The sequence below is a fragment of the Aethalodelphis obliquidens genome, unplaced genomic scaffold, assembly GCF_003676395.1.
Source record: "Aethalodelphis obliquidens isolate GAN/ISIS:26980383/991018 unplaced genomic scaffold, ASM367639v1 scaffold12, whole genome shotgun sequence".
Taxonomy (NCBI): domain Eukaryota; kingdom Metazoa; phylum Chordata; class Mammalia; order Artiodactyla; family Delphinidae; genus Aethalodelphis; species Aethalodelphis obliquidens.
Genome location: NW_020837956.1, coordinates 18,568,603 through 18,592,281, shown reverse-complemented (window position 1 = coordinate 18,592,281; position 23,679 = coordinate 18,568,603). Strand labels below are relative to the sequence as shown.

The 23,679-nt window shown below is 32.8% G+C and overlaps 1 protein-coding gene across 6 annotated transcripts in view; it reads right to left on the bottom strand.

The window, feature by feature from the left end:
- Nucleotides 1-3,610: 3,610 nt before the first annotated feature.
- Nucleotides 3,611-23,679, bottom strand: part of MEMO1 (mediator of cell motility 1) — a 129,530-nt gene continuing 109,461 nt past the window's right edge. For 4 of the 6 annotated variants that reach the window (XM_027113452.1, XM_027113450.1, XM_027113448.1 and 1 more), the window contains 3 exons: nucleotides 15,606-15,682; nucleotides 5,650-5,754; nucleotides 3,625-4,301 (listed from right to left, as the gene is read on the bottom strand). In XM_027113452.1, the coding sequence (XP_026969253.1) occupies nucleotides 4,170-4,301; nucleotides 5,650-5,754; nucleotides 15,606-15,682 (314 nt within the window). In that variant the 3' untranslated portion in view covers nucleotides 3,625-4,169. The other 2 variants (XM_027113447.1, XM_027113449.1) reach the window with 2 other exon arrangements.

The following is a 23,679-nucleotide window of genomic DNA, read 5'->3' as shown; positions in this document are numbered from 1 at the left end:
TTGATATGTGGCACTTACAATTTAACACAATAATATAAAAGTTTTAGTCTGAGTATCAGAGTACATGTGGTTTACTACATCTCCTTATCAATAATAATTTTATAACTACATTAGATCTTTCAGCAACTGTATCACAGCACTTTCCAACTGCCAGTCTGTGGACTGATACTACTCCTTGATGAAATTTTCAGTGATACAGAGTAGATGAGAAAAGAACAGGTGGAGCAATTTTTCCATCAACTTAAAGTCATTCAACTTAAATAACTCTCTTTTATCCTAAGTTTATGTCCTTCCTAAATATGGGAGGAATTTGAGGGGGTCTTAAAGTGATGGTGATGGAAGATGGTAGTTATTTTTCCAACAGTCTCAAATAAAGTGGCAAAATAAAGTCTCAAATTTCACAATTTCTCTTATCTGTTCCACCCTCTACTATCATCTAGGTAGCCAAGTGCTTAAGAATAATTTATATAATCTGCAACCACCAATCACAACCTCCACTCATCACTCTTTTGATTAACTATGGCAGCAAAGCAAAACTCTAATGGGCTCTAGCAAATAAAAGGGCTTCAAAGTGCTTTTTTCCCTAATAGTTTCTAGTTTCCCATACCCACTTCCCACTTACCTTTATAATCCTAAATAACATTCAAACCCAGCCAGCCAGACTACATCAAATTAAGAGAGGGCTGGAATGACAGAAACTCACAACCATTTGTTGCAGTTTAAATTACTAGCCAGTAATTTGAACTACAAGTGAACTATACCATCTAGGACAGCAAACTACGGCCTATGGACCAAATCCAGCTCACCATCTTTTTGTGTAAATAAAGTGTGAGTGAAGCACAGCCACAATGACTCATTTACACATTGTCTATGGCTGCATTTGTGTTACAATGGCAAAAGTGAATAGCTGTGGAGCGACTAGATGGCCTGAAAAACCTAAAATATTTATTATGTGGCCCTTCACACAAAACATTTACCAACCTCTAATCTACGATAATGAACTATTTGCTACCAAAGAAAAATTTGAGATCTGCAATAATAACCATTAACTAACTCAGGACACCTACTATCTCCATTGGAATATCTAAACACTGGAATCTGAATAATCCTTTATCCCTACTCTGTATAAAAGATTTGTTGCCCACCCAAGACAGAGAGCATTTACTTACCTGCTCACTGAGCTAATCTTTAACATACATTTCTCAAGGACTCATTACCCGAATAATGAAGAATCCATGAATATACTGCTCTGTGCAATCTAAGGCTTAAAAAAAAGTTGCTGCTAATAACTCAAAAGTATATCAAAAAAAAGAAACTGTATAGAACTACATAAAATTTCCTTTACATTTTATATTTCAAATAAAAATACTTTTAAAGGCACTTAAAGCAGGAAAGCTTAAGTTCAACAATTTAGGTACTATTAACTGCATTAAGTAATGCAAATTAATTTCCCTTTTGTATTAAAAAAAGGACTTTCGTTTTCATGTATGTAGAGTTGAAATCAAAAGATAATACTTCTAATCCAATTCAACCATGTAGTTTTTTAAACATAAATGACATTAGAATCTCTAAAGAGCAAAATCACAAGATCAAAGTACTTTGAAACCGGAAAGTGCTTAAAAGATCACCTCTACATTTTACAGTTAAAGTTTTGATACAACATGAAATATTTATGGTGAGACAAATAATTAGTGGCAGAGGCAGATCCAGAACCCAACACTTAACTATCAGTTTGGAACTCTTTCTACTTTATGACTAAGAAAGATAGCTCATATTCCAGGATAAAGTAAAGTGATGTTGAAGTACTTTGGAGATTTAAATGTACAGTAAACATACTCAGAGGGCTATAGCCCACTCAACCTACCAACCCTCTTGTGTTTTTTATTAATCAATTAACTATAAAATTACAGAAGGGAAAAAAATAATTCATTATAAAGCCACTCTTAATAGAATGATCAAAAGAACAACCAATTATTTGCTTAACAAATTGTCAACGATTAGAAAAAATAATAGTGGAAAAGCGGCAGTATGATGAGTACTCATAAACTGCTAATTTGGTACAATCTTTCTGAAGGATAACTTGGTCATATTTTAAAGAGCTTAAAAAGTTCTCACCATCTAAACCAATTATCCCATTCCCATGAATACATCCTAAAGAACTAGTCTAATATAGAATTCAAATTTCACATACAAAGATGTCCATCCCACTATTATTTATAATTGTCAAACATTAGAAACAATCTAATATCCAAAGAGAGAACTGGTTAAATCATGTTGTATTCATACAATAGAATATTAGGCAGCCATTTCTAAAAATCACATTTTCAAAGACATGGGGAAGTACTTATGATGGTCAGTTATAAAAAGTAGGATATACAACTATATGATCAGCATAATCTCAATTTTGTTATTACGCACACACACAAACACATATACACACTCATACATATAAATAGCATAGACAAAGACCGAAAGGAAATACAAAAAATATTAACAGTGTATATCTCTGAATAGTGAGATTGCAGGTAATTTTTTTTCTCTTCTTTATAGCTATCAGCATCTTCTAAATTTTCTGTAATAATCATGTAATTAGTTTTATACCCAGAAAACATTAAAAATGTACTCTGTAGTCAATTTTGAAATTTTTATAGTCTATATAATAAATAAGGAATAAATATTTACAGTACTCAAAAGTATATCTGAATGATGGGAAATAAATCACTAATATGTAAGAATATAATTTCCACATATGGATTGGTGGGTAATTTTGAATCCAAAAGATTACAGTATTTTATCTCAGTTCTTGAGTATAGAAAGTTGGTATTTAGTAAGAAATGCAAATCTTTAAGTAAAATTGGTGCAAGGCATCTAAAAATTGTGCTATTCTGGCATAACACTGAAGATATAAATGCTCTCCAATGTAATACCCACTGTTATATTAAAATAGGTATAATCTAGTACGTACATGATGGCCAATATTAACTAAGTGAATTAACTTTTTTTTTTTTTGCCAAAGTGACTACGATTGGTCTATGCTAAAGGAAGAAATACAACACCATACCATTATTTTAGTTGGAAGAGCCGCACCAAAAATCATGACAAAAAAAATTGTAGAACTGTAAGAAAATCCAGTGGTTTTTTGTTACTGTTAATGACTTCTTGCTAAAAATTCAAGTAAGAGAGTCAAATTGCTTGAAGCACTAAAAAAGCATAGCAGCAGTGTATGGTCTGCAATGATTTGAAAACCACTAAGAACATTCTTCAGTATTTCCTCATTTGCAGACTATCAAGCACTGCCTATCAAGCACTATCTCTGAATTACAGGACTACACCTATGTTCTTTACCAATCTTGAATTTATATTGTGTTATAATACAGTAATGACACAAAGTGATGTCACACATAAAAAGGCAAACTGTATGTAATTTTAAAAGCTAACTTTAAAATATGATTCTAATATCTGTGATAAAAAAAATCACATAAATATGTAAAATATAAAAATACATCCTAACATATTTTTACATAAGAGCTAAAGTTTACCACTTTTAACATAAAAATTCTGAAATGGAATTAATAAAAAACAATTTTCATATGTACCACAGAGCAATAAGTTTAAATCAGACTATTTTGAGTTGTGTAGCCCTTTATTAGCAACTAAAATAGAAGGTATCTGTTGTACAACACGGGTAGTAATTGACTATAACTGGAGATTTTTATGTTCTAATACAGATCATTTATAAATGCAATTTCTTTATTAAAAAGCTTCCACCCTTTTTGTTTGTTTGTGTACAATTTGCAAAACTATTCTGAAAGCGGAGTATATGTGCACAAGTCTGCAAAGAGTGCAAATTTAGGATATGGTAAATGCTTTACAAGTTAACTTTCAAAAAACTGACTGCCACAACTGTGCCTTTACATTGCCTTTTTTTTTTTTTTGATCAAAATATTTTGATGCCAGCCTTCCTTCCACTGCTCTAAACTATAAAGCATTTTTTTAATGAGTTGAAATTAAGGAAGGACTACACCTACTAGAAAAGAAGAGAAGAAAGTTCCATTAGTTTGAGGTTTCAGAATCCCCCCAAACCAGGACCAGTATCTTGGTAAGGGTTAGGCTGGGACCCTGGACAGAGTATGAGTATGTGCAGGTGGCATCCCTGAGGATTCAGAGCTTCAGTGAACCGTGAGTGCTCCAGCTGCATAACTCACTGAACTGTCTTGCCAGTTTCGACACTGGCTTGACTGGGCATAATTCAAAAAGGAAAAGCTCATATTCATTCCATTCTTCTGCAGCTCTGTGATAGCCTAGAAAAAGAAAAATTTGGTTATGACAGACATCACACAAAAAAGTGAGCACTCTTTGAATGTGCTGGTAGCTTAACTTTGAAGCCTAGATCTCTCTCTCACTCTTAGTTTCTTGAATTTCTCGTCACCCCATATTAAATAGGAAAAAGAAAGAACTCCTTATTTCATTCTCTCAAAGAACTTCTCCTAATCTAGCTTCTTGATAAATATCAGTCATCTTCCACTCTACCTCTCCCTGTATTTAATAAGGCACTTTAAAAAATAAATAAATAAAAAATTTTAAAAATCATAGTATCTTTCTTTCTATTCTCTAAACCAAACCTTGGCCACTTTCGTCTTGAAATGTTGGAGTCTTTTCTTTGTCTGAAATTTTAAATGTATATAAATTGAGTACCAGATCTAAGAGGTATACCAGGGTTTTTACTTTAATTGTGAATTGGCTCATCATTTATTTTACTAAAGTTTTATTTGACCCAATTCAAACTTTGGTAAATTAGTATAGCTTATTCTAGTTTAAATTTCATAAATCAATTTAAGCCCTTAACAGGCTTTTCTCCCAGTCAATCAACACTGCTTAAGAGAAGACCTTTCCTAAAAATCCACAATGTACTATTTTTCAAATCACAGTAATACTAGACCTTTAGGTTCCTACCCTAGACTATTCTAGACTACATTACCAACTCCAGTATTTCTCTGCCTCTCCAAACAATGAGCCCATTATTACTTCCTCTAACCATTCCTGAGTGTACACTGTCTTCTTTTTGAGTCTCTCATTTTCTTTCAATTTCAGTTTTATTAGGAAAAAAATTAATGTTATTATCTCTTTAGAAAATCCAGCTAACCAAAACTTCTGCCTCTTTACCAGTCTTTAAATGAAATATTGTTTTTGTTATAAGTAGAAAAACATATACATGTCATCTGCCTTGCTTTATTAAATTATGAATATCTAAAACTCAAGAGCAGAATCTTCCATTTATTTTTTATAAAGTCAAGAACACTAAATAAAACCAAAAAATTAGTAAGACCATATTTCTTGAGATGTTACTTTTGTTTATATTTGTAAAGAGCATATTGGAATTGGCTCAGAGTCAAGAGAAAAAAATGGGTTTCTCTTCTAAATAACTTTCTGTATTTAAAAGAAAGTATTGACCTGTCATACAGTGATGTATAATTTTATTTAAGTAACCAAAACAATGGAAATTTAAATTATCTTAAAGGAACTAGAAAGAAAATTGACTATATATCTAAAATCAAAGCTAATAAGGTATGACAGATGATCACAATTAAGACATTTTGAAACATAATAGAATCAAATTTTAAAAAATCAAGGCTTCCTAAGGATACTCACATTTAATAACACCCCAATGGGATGTCTTCCACATATAGTATTATGGTATTTCTTCAAGTAATTGCTAAAAGATACAGGGTCTAATTGTTCTATAATACTCATACCCTAAAAAAAAAGAAGAAGAGAAAAAAAAGAATGAAAGAAAAAGAAAATAAGACAATTTATTATTTCCTAATTATATTTTAAAACTGTTACTTAGAGCTAACAATCATAATTTTTCAATTAAGGAGAAGTAAAGAAAATACATTAAACATTAAACTCTGTGAAATATCAAATTCATTCATCCAAGATAATCTCATTATAGTCAACTCTCAATAATATACATACTTTATTAAGTATGTATATTAAACATACTGAAACATTTAATCTCCAGTTTTCTCTGACCTCCTGGTATGTTTCTACACCACCTTCCCCAGTTGTCACTCAGCTCACAAATCCTCAAACATTTCATGATTTTATGTTTTTCATATATAATATTTACACAAGTAAACATGTTGTGAAAATTTTCACACAAAATCTAAAATTAAATTTGATATATGGCTGTTTTTCCAATGTCCATTATACTTCTCATACCACTGGTATAAATAATCAAGAGCTGATTATAATTTATCTTTTTCCATAACATATACTTAAACATCAACAGTGTGTAAGGCATTTTGAATTATCAGTATTTAGGTATGTGATAAAAAGAGTCCACGAACTAAGAAAATAGTTAATGTATTTTAATCAATTTAAAGCTCATAAAAGACTGATAAAAGCTTAAGCAAAATGGGTCTTTAAAAATAAGTGGAAAAAATAAAAGTTCTTTATCTCTTAAACTAGAATGCTTTGCTTTCAAGATTTTAATTGAGAATCAAAATTTTTAGACTACTATTGAAACAATAACTATCATTTGGACACTTGTTTATACTTAATTCTGTATTCTGCAAATGCATTCAAAATAATGTGCTCAAAATACATCAATACAGAGCAACTTTAACTCATCTGAATCAAGCAAATAAATCAATGATTCTAACTCATCCATTCACCAACTACCTTACCTTGTTTTCTTATTCAGGTGAAATACTTTACATTTGTGTTTAATAAACTGGCTTAATATCCTCTGGGAAAAATGTAAATGGTGGTTTAACTCAGGAATTAACTGATACATTTTTGTGTTTTTTTAAGTATATTTCAACATGTTTTAACAAGCACAGTGTAAAATCACCTAGAGTAATCAGATGAACACTCAACTGAAAAATGATAGCCATCAGTAGGTAACACAGTACAAATATTGCAATGGCGGTATGTAAATCAAATTTTAATTTTATAAAGAATCTTTCTTCAGAATATCCAAGTCTTTCATAAACATTATCATATTTTTCTACAAATATATCTGAAAGATAAGCGTATGTGTGTATAGTCAACTTTCAATTGCTTGCACATCAATTAGCCACTCTCAGATTTATCCACAACCAGTGTTTAAGGCTAAGTTGGTTTTCCCCTGTCAACTAGGAGGCTTACAGGTCACCATTCTCCACTGACATTTGGTGCAAACCGAGTGAAATATGAACTAATTTAAAAGTTAAACCTAAGATAAACAATTAGTATTATAATTCTGGTACGTAGAAAATCACTCATATTTCTAAACCAAGTAGTAATGCAGAGATGGGGTTACAAATCTCTTCCATAAATATGCATAATCAAGGTAGAACTCCCTAAAGATGAAGAAACTAAGGCATAAAAAAGGTTAAAAGCTTGTCTCAAATTTCTAATTCTAGGCTATTGGATTTCTAATCCTAGGCTTCTCATTGACTTACTCTGCTTCATATAGAATAACAAGAGACATACCAACAATTCTTTAATACTCTCACATAGGTACAATTGGTATACATATTATAAAAGAACTTTCAATGCTCCTGGGTGAAGTCTAGGACAGCTTACCTTAAATAGAATTCCACTTGTTAATAAATCATGTAACACTGAAGTTCAAATGTATATTTTAATACTAAAATCTCAAAGCACATTGTGAACAAACATCAAATTTATATATATTAACATGAGTAATTCAAAGAGAAGAAAACTAATGATCACATTTGTAGAAGAGAAAGAATTAAAAGTAACTGGCCAAGAAATTTCACACAGAAAATATAGAATTATAAATGTAGAGAAGTGTAAATAAATAAAGTGTTAAAAATGAAGATATAATGGTTAAATTACAACACAGAAAGTAAAAAATTCAGGTGATGGAAGTTAAGGTATTACATTTAAAATTTTAATTTCCTGAAGTGTGCTATGTACCTACCAGGGCAAGAATCAATTCCATTATACTCAATTCTCTGACAAATATGACAGTTAAGAGGTATGCCTTTTTGGGACTTCCCTGGTGGTACAGTGGTTAAGAATCCGCCTGCTAATGCAGGGGACACAGGTTCGAGCCCTGGTCCGGGAAGATCCCACATGCCGCGGAGCAACTAAGCCCGTGTGCCACAACTACTGAGCCTGCACTCTAGAGCCCGCAAGCCACAACTACTGAGCCCACGTGCCACAACTACTGAAGCCCACGCACCTAAAGCCCGTGCTCCTCAACAAGAGAAACCACTGCAATGAGAAGCCCGCGCACCGCAACAAAGACCCAATGCAGCCAAAAGTAAAAAAAAAAATTTATATATAAAAAAAGAGATGCCTTTTTATAAAGGAGGGATAGAGAGAAAAATTAAGGCACTTCTCATGAGTGAACCTCTCCAAGTGGAAAATTCATGAAGTTTGCAAACAACAGCAAAAATGATTAGTAAAACTGCAAACTGGGACACCCATTAACTAACACAGAACACTGACAAGCGCTTTTGTATATATTTATGTTTTGATGCAAACAATTTTGAAATTACTATTACCAAAATTCCAAGAAGATAAAAATGCTAGTTTGATACTACTGCACAAATTCCAAAAAGATGAAAAACAAAAATGCTTCCCAAATACGCCTAAAGAACTTTTTGATTTCTTAACATACTGGAAGATATGATCAGTAAATCTAAAGTCCAGGTGATAGAAAGCTTGCCTAGGGCCTGGTATATTGAGAGTTTGTTCATATGAACTTAATCTAATATGAAGCAGTGAAGTGGGTCACTACCCATTCAGCTCTAAGATACAAACAGACATTATAAACACCAAGAGCCTATCCATCACAGTACGGGTTTCTGAGGAATTTTAACAGTTTCAGCAAGAAATTCTCAGACTGAAAGCTAACTCCCTACCTTGAGGGGAAGAAGGGCGGAGGGAATCTATCATTGTGCTGACTCTCTCCAAGTAATGAGTGAAAGCTTGTATTGTCAAATCCTAAATGGTAATCCCAAACCTAACAGGCAGTTTTAACTGCCTATTTAACAGAGCTGCAAATTCAAGACTCGACAACAAAGGTCTTCCCTTTTTAAAAGTTTATCTATATATAACAAATTATTTAATTTAAATTTTATTTAATTTTAAATACTATCACCTAGATGTAATCTAAAGTAACACACACAAAAGAGTAGCAAAACATTTTTAGAAGTCTTTGAGAAATAAGAACTAGAATCATGTCTATCAATTATTAACAGATAATTAAAACCATATTATCAAATCATTAGGACTGTGGCCTTATTTTTTAAAATAAGGATACACATTTATGTTGAAGAGATGGGTACACATTTAGGAAGATGAGGTAGGAAAAGGAAATATTCTAGTTTCTTTAAGAGGTATCAAGATAAAATCTTCATTAGAAAGAAATTTTATGGAAAAAAGAAATCACCCTAAATACAGCAGTGCTAAGAACCAGTGTACTAATAAATAGCTACCTTAAAGATGATGCTGTAAAACCGACTAAAGACTACTAAAGAAACTAAACTACTGGCCTAAGTTCAAGAGAAAGAAGTACGAGTGGACAAACATGAACAATTTCACTTTCAGAAGAGTAAAAGGAAGAAAAGAAGTTGAAGTTCAAAGTAAACAAAGTGACTACTAGTAAATTTGGAAGGAAAAGAAGTTACAAAGCTGACTACAATGACATTTTCAGATTCTCTCTGCCAAATCATAAATAGTATGCCAATAGCCATAAGGAAACACTGGTCTATATCAAAAGTAGTACGGAAAAAATAACCTGTGGTCATGTAATATATATAAAATATGTATAAATGTGGCTAATGTTTCCAGTATGTGATCTAAAAGGTTCACAAAAATCAACATCTTAAAATATGTTCTGCTTTGGTCACTATAATTACTGAAATTGCAAAGTACTAATTTCCAAAAAACATGGTCAGTAGTCAGTAATATTCTAAGACTTTCAGAATCTATATCTCTTATAACTAGTTATTTTCTCCCAAATACAACATTTGGAAGATTGTTTGTTTTCCAATTCATTCTTCCTTCCTTATGCGTTTTCTTCACATAATTAACTTCCAAGATATTCAAATGCTGGACATAAAATTTTTGCCAAAAAAAAAAAAAAAAAAAGAATTAGCAGTTTTTCTTTTGGAAACTAAAAACTTTCAATTATTTTCTAGCATTTTAATAACTATATTTAATAAGACTTTTCTGATAACAAAAAAGGGACCAAAACTTAATTAACATAATAATATTTAAAAATTAAATCTAAAATTTTATACTTAAAAATAATCTTTTCACTCTATCAAACTTTCCAAACGTATAATTACAATTCAGAATTGCTAACATTTTTGCAATACTTGTACAGAGAAGCATCCTACTATATTTTGCTCTGAAAAGATTGTATATAGCAACTAAGATATTAATTCTGAAATGAAAGAAATTATTTACAACATAAAATGACACTTGTGAAAAGCAATATACAGTGGGATATTCACCATTTGGTTATATAAACCAATTAAGAAAACACATTGTATAAGAGTCTGCCTAATAGTGAGTGTACATATACTCATACATGTATAAAACCATATATACATGAGTATATGTACAGACCTAACCATGCTTATTATTTTAATCCATTTATTCTAACTCCCAGAATGGACTTATAACTTGAATTAATAGCATGCTAATAAAAGAACAGACCATTTTAGACCCCTTTAAAAATTCTATATATTATAAAAAAATTCTATATATAAATAGAAATGTTTCAATAAACGGACCACAAAAATCAAGTTCAAGTCAAATGTTACATCAAATACTAAATTCAAGCATATTAATATGAAGCAAATACTCAATAATTCACTGATTTACAAATTTGCAAAATTAAATGTTGCCTGATTAAAGTTTACAAATGATTTAAAGAGCTGAGTAGAAAACAAAGGGAAAGAAGATGAATAGGAAATTTTCTTCTACTTCAACAGATCAGGGGCCATAATAGGCTAGCTCAAACTCACCTACGAAGCTATTCTGGAATAAAGTTGTTGGGACTCTCTCCATATTACTGAAAGTGGATATCCAGGGGTGGGTATGGGCAGGTCTATTTTGAAAAAGTTCCACAAGTGATTTCAGTTGTAAAGATGGGGTTGAGGATTACTATAGTAGACAACCTTATCTCTGCCCTGGCTTTGATTACCATCTACATGTTGAGAATGCCCAAACTTACTCCAGACCTCTTCTCTGAGCTCCAAACCAATATAGTCAATCCATTAGCAAAGCCCTGTTGAATACAAGAACTCAAATTTATGAACTTCTTTCTATCTCCACTACTACCACCCCAGTCCAAATTACTATCTTCTCTCCCCTAAACTCCTGCCAATGCCCACTGTTACTATCCCTGACCCTCTTGTAGAATCTATTCTCTACACAACCGCCAGACCGACTTTTAAAATAATTATTTCATTACTACATCATTTCACTTCCCACTGTATTCACATAAATTTCTTACCCTGGACTATAAAGCCCTACATTATCTGATCCCTGCCCACCTCTCTTACCAGAGCTGGGTCACTCTAACCCCTATCTACTATATTCCTACAACCCTGACCTTTTTCCCATTCTTCTAACACACTAGCCTCTTTCCCATCATAAAGTTTTTGCAATGGCAGTTCTGTCTAGAATGCTCTTCCCTCTAGTCTTCACTTGGTTTGCTCCTTCTTATTTATATCTCAATTTAATATTCCTTCTCAGGAAGTCCTTCTCCAATCATTCAATCTAAAGCAGCCTAGAATTATATACTGTTTAAAAACCCTTTTAATATTTTCTGCATAGCACACATCACTATTAGAAACTAACTTATATACAATATCCTTAACTTTAAAAAAAAAAAATGTATCTCCTCCCGTTAGAATAAAATGTCCGTGAGAGCAAGTTGGCTTGTTTACTGCCATATCTCCACCAGTGCCTAGAACTGTAAATGCACTCAAAAATAACTGGTGAGGGCTTCCCTGGTGGCGCAGTGGTTGAGAGTCCGCCTGCCGATGCAGGGGACACGGGTTCGTGCCCCGGTCTGGGAAGATCCCACGTGCCGCGGAGCAGCTGGGCCCGTGAGCCATGGCCGCTGAGCCTGCGCGTCCGGAGCCTGCGCTCTGCAACGGGAGAGGCCACAACAGTAAGAGGCCCGCGTACCGCAAAAAAAAAAAAAAAAAAAAAAATGGTGAAAAGAAAATCCAAATGCCTACTTGGTTGACATCTCCACTTGGATGCCTTAAAAGCAATAGCAAATATAACATATCCTAATACAATTTATGATCACCCTACCTCGTAAAAAATCTAGTCGATCTTCTTGTGCTTCCGACTTAAGAGAACAGAACCAAGACTTAACCAGCAGCATAAGCCAGATATTTAGGAAACATCCTTTTTTACTTTTTTAATTTTTATAAATTGTTAAAGGTTACATTCCATTTACAATTATTACAAAATACTGGCTTTACTCCCCATGTTGTATGATACATCCTTGTAGCCTATCTTACACTCAATAGTTTGTACCTCCCACTCCCTCACCTCCATGTTGCCCCTCCCCCCCCCACTGGTAACCACTAGTTTGTTCTCTAAATCTGTGAGTCTGCTTCTTTTTTGTTATATTCACTAGTTTGTTGTAGTTTTTAGAAGGAATTATCCTTGATGCTTCCTTCCCCTCCAAGTTCAATTGATCTCCAAGTTCTATCATCAATTTGTCTCTAAAATATACTGGATACATCCACTCTGTCCCTCTCTTCCACCATCACCAACCCATCCACTGTCTAAATTACCATGTCTCACTTGGATTATCAAACTAGTCTACTCATTTCTCCTCTGGCATCCCTCCAACCCATTTGCTGCACTGCAACTATACGATCTATTCACATACAATCTGATTTTATCACTTTCCTATTAGATATCCTTTAAACAGCCTGTTCTAGATTCTCTAGCCTAATTTCTCACTACTCTCCCATACACTCATCCATTAATTTAACAAATACATATACTGAGTACCACAAACAGGCTGATACAAAATGGACAAAGATCCTGATCTGATCTCACGAAGCTTATAATCTAATAGGGCAAGTTTTCATCAACAAATCAACAAATAATAAGTCACACAGTAATAAGTACTAAGAAGAAAAATAAAGCAGGGTAAGGTCACAGAATAACTGTTCACCACAGGGGCATAATGGAAAATTGTGGGCACATTTCTGGGTTGTGCCAATAACTAGAAGATACTGTCAGGGGATTTGGTAGATGGAATCCAGGGATGCTGACTGTCCTGCAATACAGGACAGTCCCACACAGAAAGAACTGTTCTCATCCTATAACACTTTCACATGTCCATGTATGCGAAAAACCTGCTTATAATTATCTACACTCTAACGCCATTTTACATACAAACACAAAGAAGTTTTGCATGATTTTAATATACAATAGATTTCCCAGGAACAAACTATCATATAAAGTGAGGGAAGACTGTACTTTGTTTAGTTTACAGTTTTGCTAAGAAATGTTCACCATTTTGGAAAATCAAGTCACCCACCAACGTAACTTGGTAAACGTAAGACAAATATAAACAACTGTTTGTATGTGGCTGTTATATTAAAGATACTATGTGTAAGCATCTAACTACTTCATTGTCTCTTTTAGTACAGTTGGTGCCTGAGCATTTACATTATTAAATATATATATTAATATATTATAAATTACTTTCCTTTTATTTCTTTCTCAGAGTACACTTAGGGTATTCATTTAACTCAATTATGTATATAGGAAGATTATAGTCACCAATTCATTCATTTGAAGAGTATTTGTTGAGCACCTACTTATGTTCCAATTGCTATTCTAAGCACTTGGATACATTAGTGAACAAAACAAATATCCTTATGTAATGAATAAGTAAAATATTCGGTTTCTTAGAAGAAAAAGTGGAACTCGGTAAGGTGGACTGGGAATGCTGAAAGGGTGGAGTGTAAGATGTCAAATTAAATACGGTGGTCAGGGCTTCCCTGGTGGCGTAGTGGTTGAGAGTCCGCCTGACAATTCAGGGGACACGGGTTCGTGCCCCGGTCTGGGAAGATCCCACATGCCACGGAGCGGCTGGGCCCGTGAGCCATGGCCGCTGAGTCTGCGCATCCGGAGCCTGTGCTCCGCAACAGGAGAGGCCACAACAGTGAGAGGCCCGCGTACAGCAAAAAAAAAAAAATACGGTGGTCAGTAGGCCTCATTGGGAAGGTGAAAACGGAGCAAAGCCATAAAGTAAGTGAGACAGTCCAGTGCAAAGAGGGCAAAAGCCCTAAGCTAGGCACACATATGGCATTATCAAGAAATAGTAAGGAGACCAGTGTTTCCACACTGCCTCATAAATATCTTATATCTCTATATTGTAACAGCTTCTTTCTAAATCTGTTCGATGATTAGACTGTAAGATCCATTAAGTGGGAGATCATGTTTTCTCTTCTTAGTATCTTCAATACTTCACATAGTACCAGACACACAGTGGATACTCATTAACCATTTGCTATATGAAGAAAATAAATGATATAGAACCAGAAAGTTTTCTGAGGCAACTAAGAACTAAACCTCAGAAAAATAAGATTAGAATAATAGCCAGAAGAGAATTAACTGACTGAAATGGCAACATAATAAAGCCAAAAAAAAAAAAACAAAAGTCAGTGAATTAAAATCCAAACAAAATTCCAAAGGTAAAAGCATTAGGCCATAATTGGATTTAAAGTAACAGAATAAATTTAAATATGATAAAATCTCCTAAGTAACTATTTTGTATGATAAAATCTCCTAAGTAACTGCATTCATTCCATTTGACTTTTAATAAAATAATACTACTCAATATAATCTACTTATAGTTTCAGATCCAGATTCCTTAGTAAAATGTTTTATCTACTTTAGACTAAATATTTTTATACTAAAACATATACATAAAGCTTTTCACACACTGGTAAAGTTGACTTTAACTTTAACAGATTACAGACTTAAAGGCTGGTGGAGTTTAAAGACAATTTAGAGACCAAGCCTCTCCAAGTCTCTCATCTTAGAGATGACAAATTGAAGACTAGAAAATTGAAACGATCTATTGAAGGTCAGAGAGAATTAGTGATATATCTGCTAGATTCAACTCCTGGACTAGTTAAGAATACAATAATGCTTTAAAATTCTAATTTAAAACAAATTAAAATTCCATTTAAGAAAAACCCAAATGGCCAAAAAATATAACTAAATAATAAAATAAACTTAGAATTTGCTATGGTTGTTTCTGCTTAACAGTAAGTAATGGAATTAGTATCCCATTGTCCCTAAAACTAAGACATTCCCCAAATAGTATCTAAAAATCTGTATCTAATTATTCAAGGTGTAATTAATCAAATAAAATTAAGATGAAGGAAATTTCTACTAATAGAACAGGGATTATTTTTATAATCAATATCACATGACTACAAAATATATATTGCACATTTAGTTAAAGATAGGGAAAGAATTATTAGCCCATTGTATATTTTAACATATTAAGTCTTGAATCACTAATCTGAAATTAAAGAAAAAATCTTAGAGCAGTAAAACCCCACACCTGAAGGACTTACCATTTTATCTAGATGTTCAATGGATCTATAAATCTCCCCCTGGGATTCATCATAGTAACTGTAACGGAACCTTTGACCTTGAAACAAATATCATGTACAAAATAAAATAGGGAAAAATTAGAAGCTAAAAAGAAAGCAAGCGCTTACCAAATAATTTCAGTTCTCATGGAAGGCAAAGCACAGCTTAAGCCTCTGAGAGAATCATTCCCAAGAGCCCTTGTACATAAAAATAAAAGGCATATTTGGGAAGGTAATAAAGAAATGATATATCACCAGTGTTTCATGATGTTAAAAACTATTTCAAACTGTAAAACCTTAAAGTCACGAGCAATACAAAAGACTATGGAAACAAACAGTTTAAAAGTTAGAAGCATTGTTAAACATATTATATCGGTCTATAATGGAAAGTAAACGCCAAGAATATGATTCAAGAAAATTTGGCTTAAGGAAACTATCTCAATTTAACAAATCAATGAAAGCTTAGCTTTTGTTGTACAAATGCAAAGATTTAATCTCTACTACAGAAAAGAAAGAAAAAAAGTAGGTCAGAGATATATGTGGCTTGTATAATTTTTATGACCTAGATTTTAAAAATTTATCTCATTTTTGCAAAATTTTCTACTTGGAAAAGGATCAATACAAGTGCCTTTAAGTAGGATACACAGAAGTATAAATATAACAAATAGTCCTACTCTGACAATAAAATCTCAACAAAGGTACAAGCACAGGACATTCAATGTTTAGCTATTCTCCAAAGAACAGAGAGGGTAAAATGGAAGAAGTTTAAAAAGAAGGTAGAAAACAAAAGGCTCAGGAAATAAAATTTGCTTCCTACTACAGTCAAAGAAAAGCCAAAAGTTAAACATATTCATAATTAATTACATATTATTATTCAACTGATTATGTTGTATTTCAGATATATCTAAACCTATTTTTCAGCAATGCCTTTATTTCCAAGAACTCATTACTTTTATATTCTTTATTTTTAAAGATTCACCAAAACGCAATTTTGAAGGTATCAGAGTACACTAATCATACACACACATACTATGCATCTTGTGCTTCAATTTTACAGCAAAGTTCACATATCCAATTATTATCCTCCCATCTGAGGAGGCGGGTTTCTTTGGCTGGATAATTATGATTTTTAAGTTTTCTGTTTATCTCACTAAAAAAATCACCTTATAAATAACGAGACATGTAAAATTATAACACCCTTTTGATGTCCTTTTTTAGAGAAACTACACATCACAGTTCTTAACATTTCATTAACTTGTTGATGCTAATCATCTCTGATGGTCACCTTTCTACAATATACCATATTTCCTTAACTTTCACATATTAACTTTTCACATACATTAACATGCACAGCTACTCAATGTGGCAGTTCTTATTTCCCTGCACCCCCTGCCCAGCGCCACTATTAAATAAATATTTCATCTTAAAATTCATGATATCCTATAATCAAGCAATAGGGTTCTGAGACAATTACCTGCATTCTGAATATAACAACCTTTTCTAGTAAACACTGGAGATTACTGCATGTTGCTATAACTATCAGATTCATTACAGTCCTTGCACTAAAAAAATTCTTAAACAGTGACAATTCTATCACTGAGTACCCCTATATTAAATAATTCATCAGACATTTCTTACAAAATTTAGAGTTAAGTATATAGCTTTGTTTTTCTTTAAAGAATATATGTACTTCCTCCTAGCTAACAACAGGAACTATATAATTCACCCTATTTTTCCTATTCGTCAGCTGGCTGCCAGAAGATTCAAAGCCAAATATAATGTCTGTCATAATAACTTAGTGATTCAATTCATTGGTACTAAATTTCTACTTCTGTTTCAAAGTTCTTTTGATGAAGCTGCCCCAAATCTTCTGTGAAATGAATAAACAATTAAAAGAATAATCTTAGACAAGAAAATTCTAACTCACTGTCACTGTAATAAGAGTAATATCCTTGGATGAAATCAAGATGAATATTCTTTGAACCCGAGCTGCTTCAGGTTTATACTAACACATTCTCTTTTTCTTGCTTCTGGTGCTGTCAGTTTTAGTTGTCAATAATCCCTGTGACTGGGACATAATTGTCTTATCTCAAGACTGCTACTCTCAGGTGCAAAGAAAAATGCATGTACTTTGTGACATTTACTATTCGAAAGTCCTTTCTATTTATTTCCAAGTTCAGAGCCGCTGTTTCAAACGCTGAAGTTGGTCAAACCTGCCTTAATCATAAGTCAGAAGTGTAACTATATTTTAAAACTCGGTCTTGTTCATATGGACCATTTTCAATGTAACTTTCACTTAAAAACTACTTCTGAAGTAAGAAGTACACAGAATGTTTAAAGTAAGTTAAAATACTAAATCAACATGTGATTTAATAAGAATGAAAATATACACAGAAAATCAATGAGCAAATGTTTAATATTTTGCTATCTACTTTTTGCTACTCTTTAGTAGCCACCTCCCATTTAGTAGCTGAAGAACTGAGTAGAAATATTTGATAAGTGTTAAAGGATTTATCAGTTAAGAAGCTAAATTTACACTACTAAGCTACTACACTGAAAAAAGTATCCTACTTATGATAGCTCAAATTGTCTTACGATCATTGTTTTTAATTATACAAACATTTCAAAATTACTTTTCAAAATTACTACATTCTGGTCAATATACTTAAAGAAAGCATCTAATTTGAAGTAAATAGTTGCCATCATCCTAGCCTAAATGTATATACATACATATGTATGAATATATGTGTGTGCACATGAGTACACACACATACAAGTTCAGTTAAATACTACTTGGAATTTGAGTTCAAAAGATTTTTTTGTTTCTAATTATTAAAAAAAAAAGTTTGTCGAAATTTTATTTAACAAGAAATAAAAAAAGACAATCCTAGTGCAATACACTGATCATAAATGCAATTTTAAGTATTTATTGTTCATTTAAAATATATTATGATTTCATGTACCTCATGAGTTTTGTTTTACAATATTTCTAACATTCAGTTAAGTTTATGCATCTAAACTGAACAAATATAGTTGCCTATGTGCCTGGAGAACTGGACTTGTGAACTTTTATATTAAGTATGAATAAAGCATATCACATAGTAAGAGAAAATTACTTACCTGAAACTTATCCTTTCAGAAGGTACACTGGGAAAATGGATTCTTTGAGCCCCTGTTTCAACTCCAAGTATGAGCTTTCTAGCTTTAAGAGCCATTGACACTGCCCCTAGGGGCAGCACAAGCTTTGGAACTCCCCTAGTGAGTATGTCAGTAGTTTCTTCAGGTGCCTTCCCTCAGTTCTTTTCAAATTCAAAAGATGAGAGGAAAAATAACCCAAGAAAAAAATCCTGTAAAGCAGAAACCTTACTCTTTGAGGGAAGGAGGGTAGCTCATTTGTGAATCCATTCCAGAGCACGCTTTCTGAGAAAAAGAAATACAGGTAAGTAATTTTCCCATCTCCAAAGGTGACTGGTGATTAATGAGTGGATTCACAGAGTGTGGAGAATAAGCTCCAGGGATGTCTGTTTAACACACAACAATCAACTAATGAGGACAAACATAACAATGAATGGTACAAGAACCAACACTACTTTTGAATTACCTCAAAACAAAAAGTAAAAAAAATATTAAATACCTCAACATTAAGCTATACACTAGATTGCAGAAACAAACATGAGCTTGGAAAGTTGTTCAATAAAGCCCCCAAAAGATCAGTCAGTAAGATAGACTACCAGACTTATGTCCAGTAAAAACTGTACTGTTATACATTTACTTAATCACTTTATGTTTATATGTTAAAACGTTTTCAAATATTTGAGTTAAACCTCACAACAACCTGTGAGATAGACTATTAAACCACAGTACACTAAGGATCTAAACTGGGGACACTCATAATTGACGTCACTACCAAAGAAAAAATGTACTTCACAAAGAAAATATTATCTAAGTATCTCAAATAAGGTAATCATTTTCATAAGCAAAATACTATAGTCCTTTCATTCTGAAGTCTTAGTTATAATGTAAAATTATTGGCTTTATCTCAAACTTGTAAAAGATTAAAACCCTAAATATGTGAAATCAGTATGTACCAGTATTTGAGAAGACAAATGTGAAAGGCTGAATAAGATATATTTCAGGTATTAGCTAGCTTACACTCAAACCAATTTAAATATTTAGAAAATAGTAATACCCTCAGACCCAATAGACTAACAACAGAAAAGAAGAAGAGTATGCATGAATAATCACGTGTTAATATATATTAAACTAGAATTCTGAATAAAGATATAAATTTCATAAACATTGAAGGAGAATGCCAATTTTAATAAGTGGCACATATTTATAAAAAAGAAATTACGTAAACCTAGACAAATATAAGTTTATAGATAAAAATCCAAAACTGCTGAAGTGACTGTAGTGTAAACTCTATTCATATTTTAACAAAATAATATAATTTATCATTAACATCTACCAAATAAATTTACTGAAACTGATTTGAACTTAAAACTACCATTTAAAAAGAAAATTAAATAGAAGCATGAACCCACTTTTAAAGAATCAATTTCTGTTAGGTCCAGTTTCATTCAGAAACTTCTTAGAAGTTAACTGAAAGTTATGTTAATGAAAGTTGTCAGTAATCTAAATTTGGAAGTATAAAGTTCAGGGTGATCAGGAAAACACAAATATTAACAGTATATACGGAAAAGAGCAAAAATGAAACTCAGGAAAATAGAATAAAAATTCTACTAACTAGAAAAACTAAAATAGGCCCAGACAAAATCCTCTTACATGGAGCCATCCTCTAGGATGTGGAACTTGGTAAGTACACAAAGTATGGGGACAATATTACTTCACCATGGTAAAAGTCAAATACTAGCAGCAAGTGTATCCCACTCTTCCTGGTAGTAGTAGGAAAGGTGAAAAGAGGTGGGATCATTAAAACATTACCATGGAAACATCATCCTATTGGACTCCCTAATGATCAAATAAAACGCAGGAATTGAAATGCAGGGGGTTGGCAGGGTGATTCAAGTGAGGGGATAGAAAGACAGGGCACAATAGAATCTAGGTTCCCAACTCTCCCTTTGCTTCTCTCACCCAAAAAGAAAAATTGAGAGTATTTTAATCTTTCTATTTTTTCTCTAATATCTCTTTCAAGTCTAAATAAGAGCTAAATGGTATCTGAAAGATGAACATCTTTAAAGTAAAATACCCTTAAAAAAAAAGTCATTCTTATAATGGACATTGGCTAACAAATAAGGTTGACAAAGGCAAAATCCTTCCAGTTACACACATATAGGTCTCCTAACTGTCTCTATCATCAAGTTTCTCATTTTATTTTCCACAGAAGCTGGACATTATATTATATAAAGAGAAATGACCACTGGAGATAAAAGATGTCGTCACTGCCAGTACTCTATTGTTCAACAAAAACAAAAAAATTCCACTGTATATATGTGAGTAATTGATCAACTGTACCATTATCAATTAAGTGATTTTTCTTCAAAAACCAGCTATTCAGAAATGTGGAGTGTGTTAAGAGCATAACTCAATGAAACTTCTAAGATCTCTGAGTACTTGAAGAAATGAATCCTTCCTGTGAAATGACTTAGAATTCAGTGTCATCATTATTTAGTATGGTAAGATCAATCTGTACAGCATCTTTAAAACAAGAAGAAACTACTAAGTATTATTGTCATGAGAAAAAGCTAGACTTTTGAGATGGAAATATACCCCTCATTAATTTAGGAAAGATGACCAATGCCACTAAAGCATGAATTTGAAAAATACGAAACAATTTCTAAGTAACCACAGTTTAACCCATAACTAGCCAATGATTCATATTATTTCAACAGGCATATAAAATAGAAAATGAAGCTTATTTTACAAGAATGACAGTTACTATTACTATTGTAGAAAGAAGTCTACCAATTTTGGAATAGTGTCCATGTAACTCTTTCCACTTACTCCCAAACCTCCATCAAATTTCCTAACAAGAATTAGTACAGTGCTTTCCATAAGTACAAAGTAAGCACTTAATGAGTATTGTTAGTGATAGTGATACTGAAAAAATAAACACTTGAAAAAGTTCCATTACTTAATCACCAAATGTAAATATAAATATGTTCTAGTCTCTAGATGATTCCCATAGCTAACATTTATCAACCTCTGGAAATTTTGAGTTCTTTTTTGTAATTATCACCAAAAAATTCTATCTTGCAATTTAAATTCCAAAATTTTCAAGAAATCAGGAGATCAAATGGCCTAAATAATTTTCTGAGGACCTAGATAGAATATAAGACAAAATTCATCTTTCTCTCTCAACATTCTACTTAAATATAGTAGTGGCTTAGGATTTGCTTTATAATCATCAATGAGGTAAAAAGGATGAGTCCACATAAAAGAGCAATATTAAAACATCTACTCATGTTTTATGTGGATTTATGCTGTGGTTGTACGTGCTGCCAAACTTGAGGGAAGGCCCTGAAGAACACTATCAGGGGAGTGAATTATTCAAATCATAAAAGTGATTTTAAATGATTCATAAGAGCCTTAATTAAAAGTGAAGAGGGAGGGAACACATGCTTCAGGAGCTTTTAATTTCTAAAACATGCTTTATTATCAACACAAATTCATAACACTAAGTAAAATAGCCTTTTTTTCAATAATGATACTCCCTAGTTTTATTACTAAACTTCAAAGTTCCCAAGAAAAGAACTCTTTCAAGCATCTACCTACTCAGATCTAAGTAATATACTTATATCCATAAAAAATAACTTCTGCCAAAGGTAGTAAACCAACTAGCAAATAGAATTCATTATTAAAGAACCCTGAGAGCCTCTTAATGAGTTTGACAAGGTAGCAGAGCTACATGCATACCCTAATCCAGGGCTTCCAACCTGAGCACTATCAACATTTGGGGCAGGATAATGCTTTGATGTGGGGGGCTGTCCTGTGCATTGTAGGATGTTTATTTAACAGCTTTCCTGGACTCTACTCCTTAGATGCCAATAGCATCCCCACCTCCTTCCCCACCCCAGCTGTGATGACCAAAAATGTCTCTAGGCATTTCCAAATGTCTCTAGGCATTTCCAAATGTCTCTAGGCATTTCCAAATGTCTCCTAGGGGGACAGTCAGCCCCAGCTGAGAAATCAGTGCCTTAAACAGAAATACTTATCTAGACCATTAGGGAGGATGGTTCTCTTGAACCGAAATCTCAAGGCCATGCATAGTGCAGCATGAGGTAAGAGAAGAAGAAACCAGCCTATCCAGGCCTGATAAATGTTGAATAAACTCCAGCAATCAATGATAAGACATGTAAAAGCCAGGGCTCCCTATATCTCATTAAGGATGTTTTTCTGGCCATTCTGTATCTGAAAATTTATGGTGTTGTGCCTTATGTCTTTACTATAATCAAAGAAATAACTAAAGAATGAACAGATAATGGCATCCTTAAACCATTAAAATAAATGAGTCAAAGAGATGTCCTAAAAGGAATAGGATTCAGAAATATTCTACAACAGTAATGGATAAATGAGAACAAATTGTATCCAAAGAATTCAAAACACAAAATTTACTAAACAAGGCATCCATAAATGTCTCACTTCCTTTATGATCTATTCACTGTGAAGCTTCCTTATTCTTTTAATTCACAATAATAACAAAAATCTCTTAGGAGTCCTTACCCTTATGAACCATTACCAATTTAGACCACAGTGCTAATAGCTAACATGTAACAACCACTGGAGGGTAGTTCTAAACTGGCAACTATGGGCAAAAATTAAGCACCAAAGGAAAAAAAAGAAAGAAGAAAAGACTAATTACAAAAAAGGAAATGTGGAAAAGGACTTGCATAGCACACAGTGCTCTTCTACGGTCTAAAGAACATTTGTTTTATCTACCAAAAATTTAACTTCAGAGAATCTATCACACAACTCTACCTGGAAATGGGGTTAAAAAATCTTAACTCCCACTAACCTAAGTGTCTAAGCAAGGATGCCCTCACAGTGTGAATCCAATTATACCAGTCGCCTTTGGAAATGTACCCATAATCCCCTA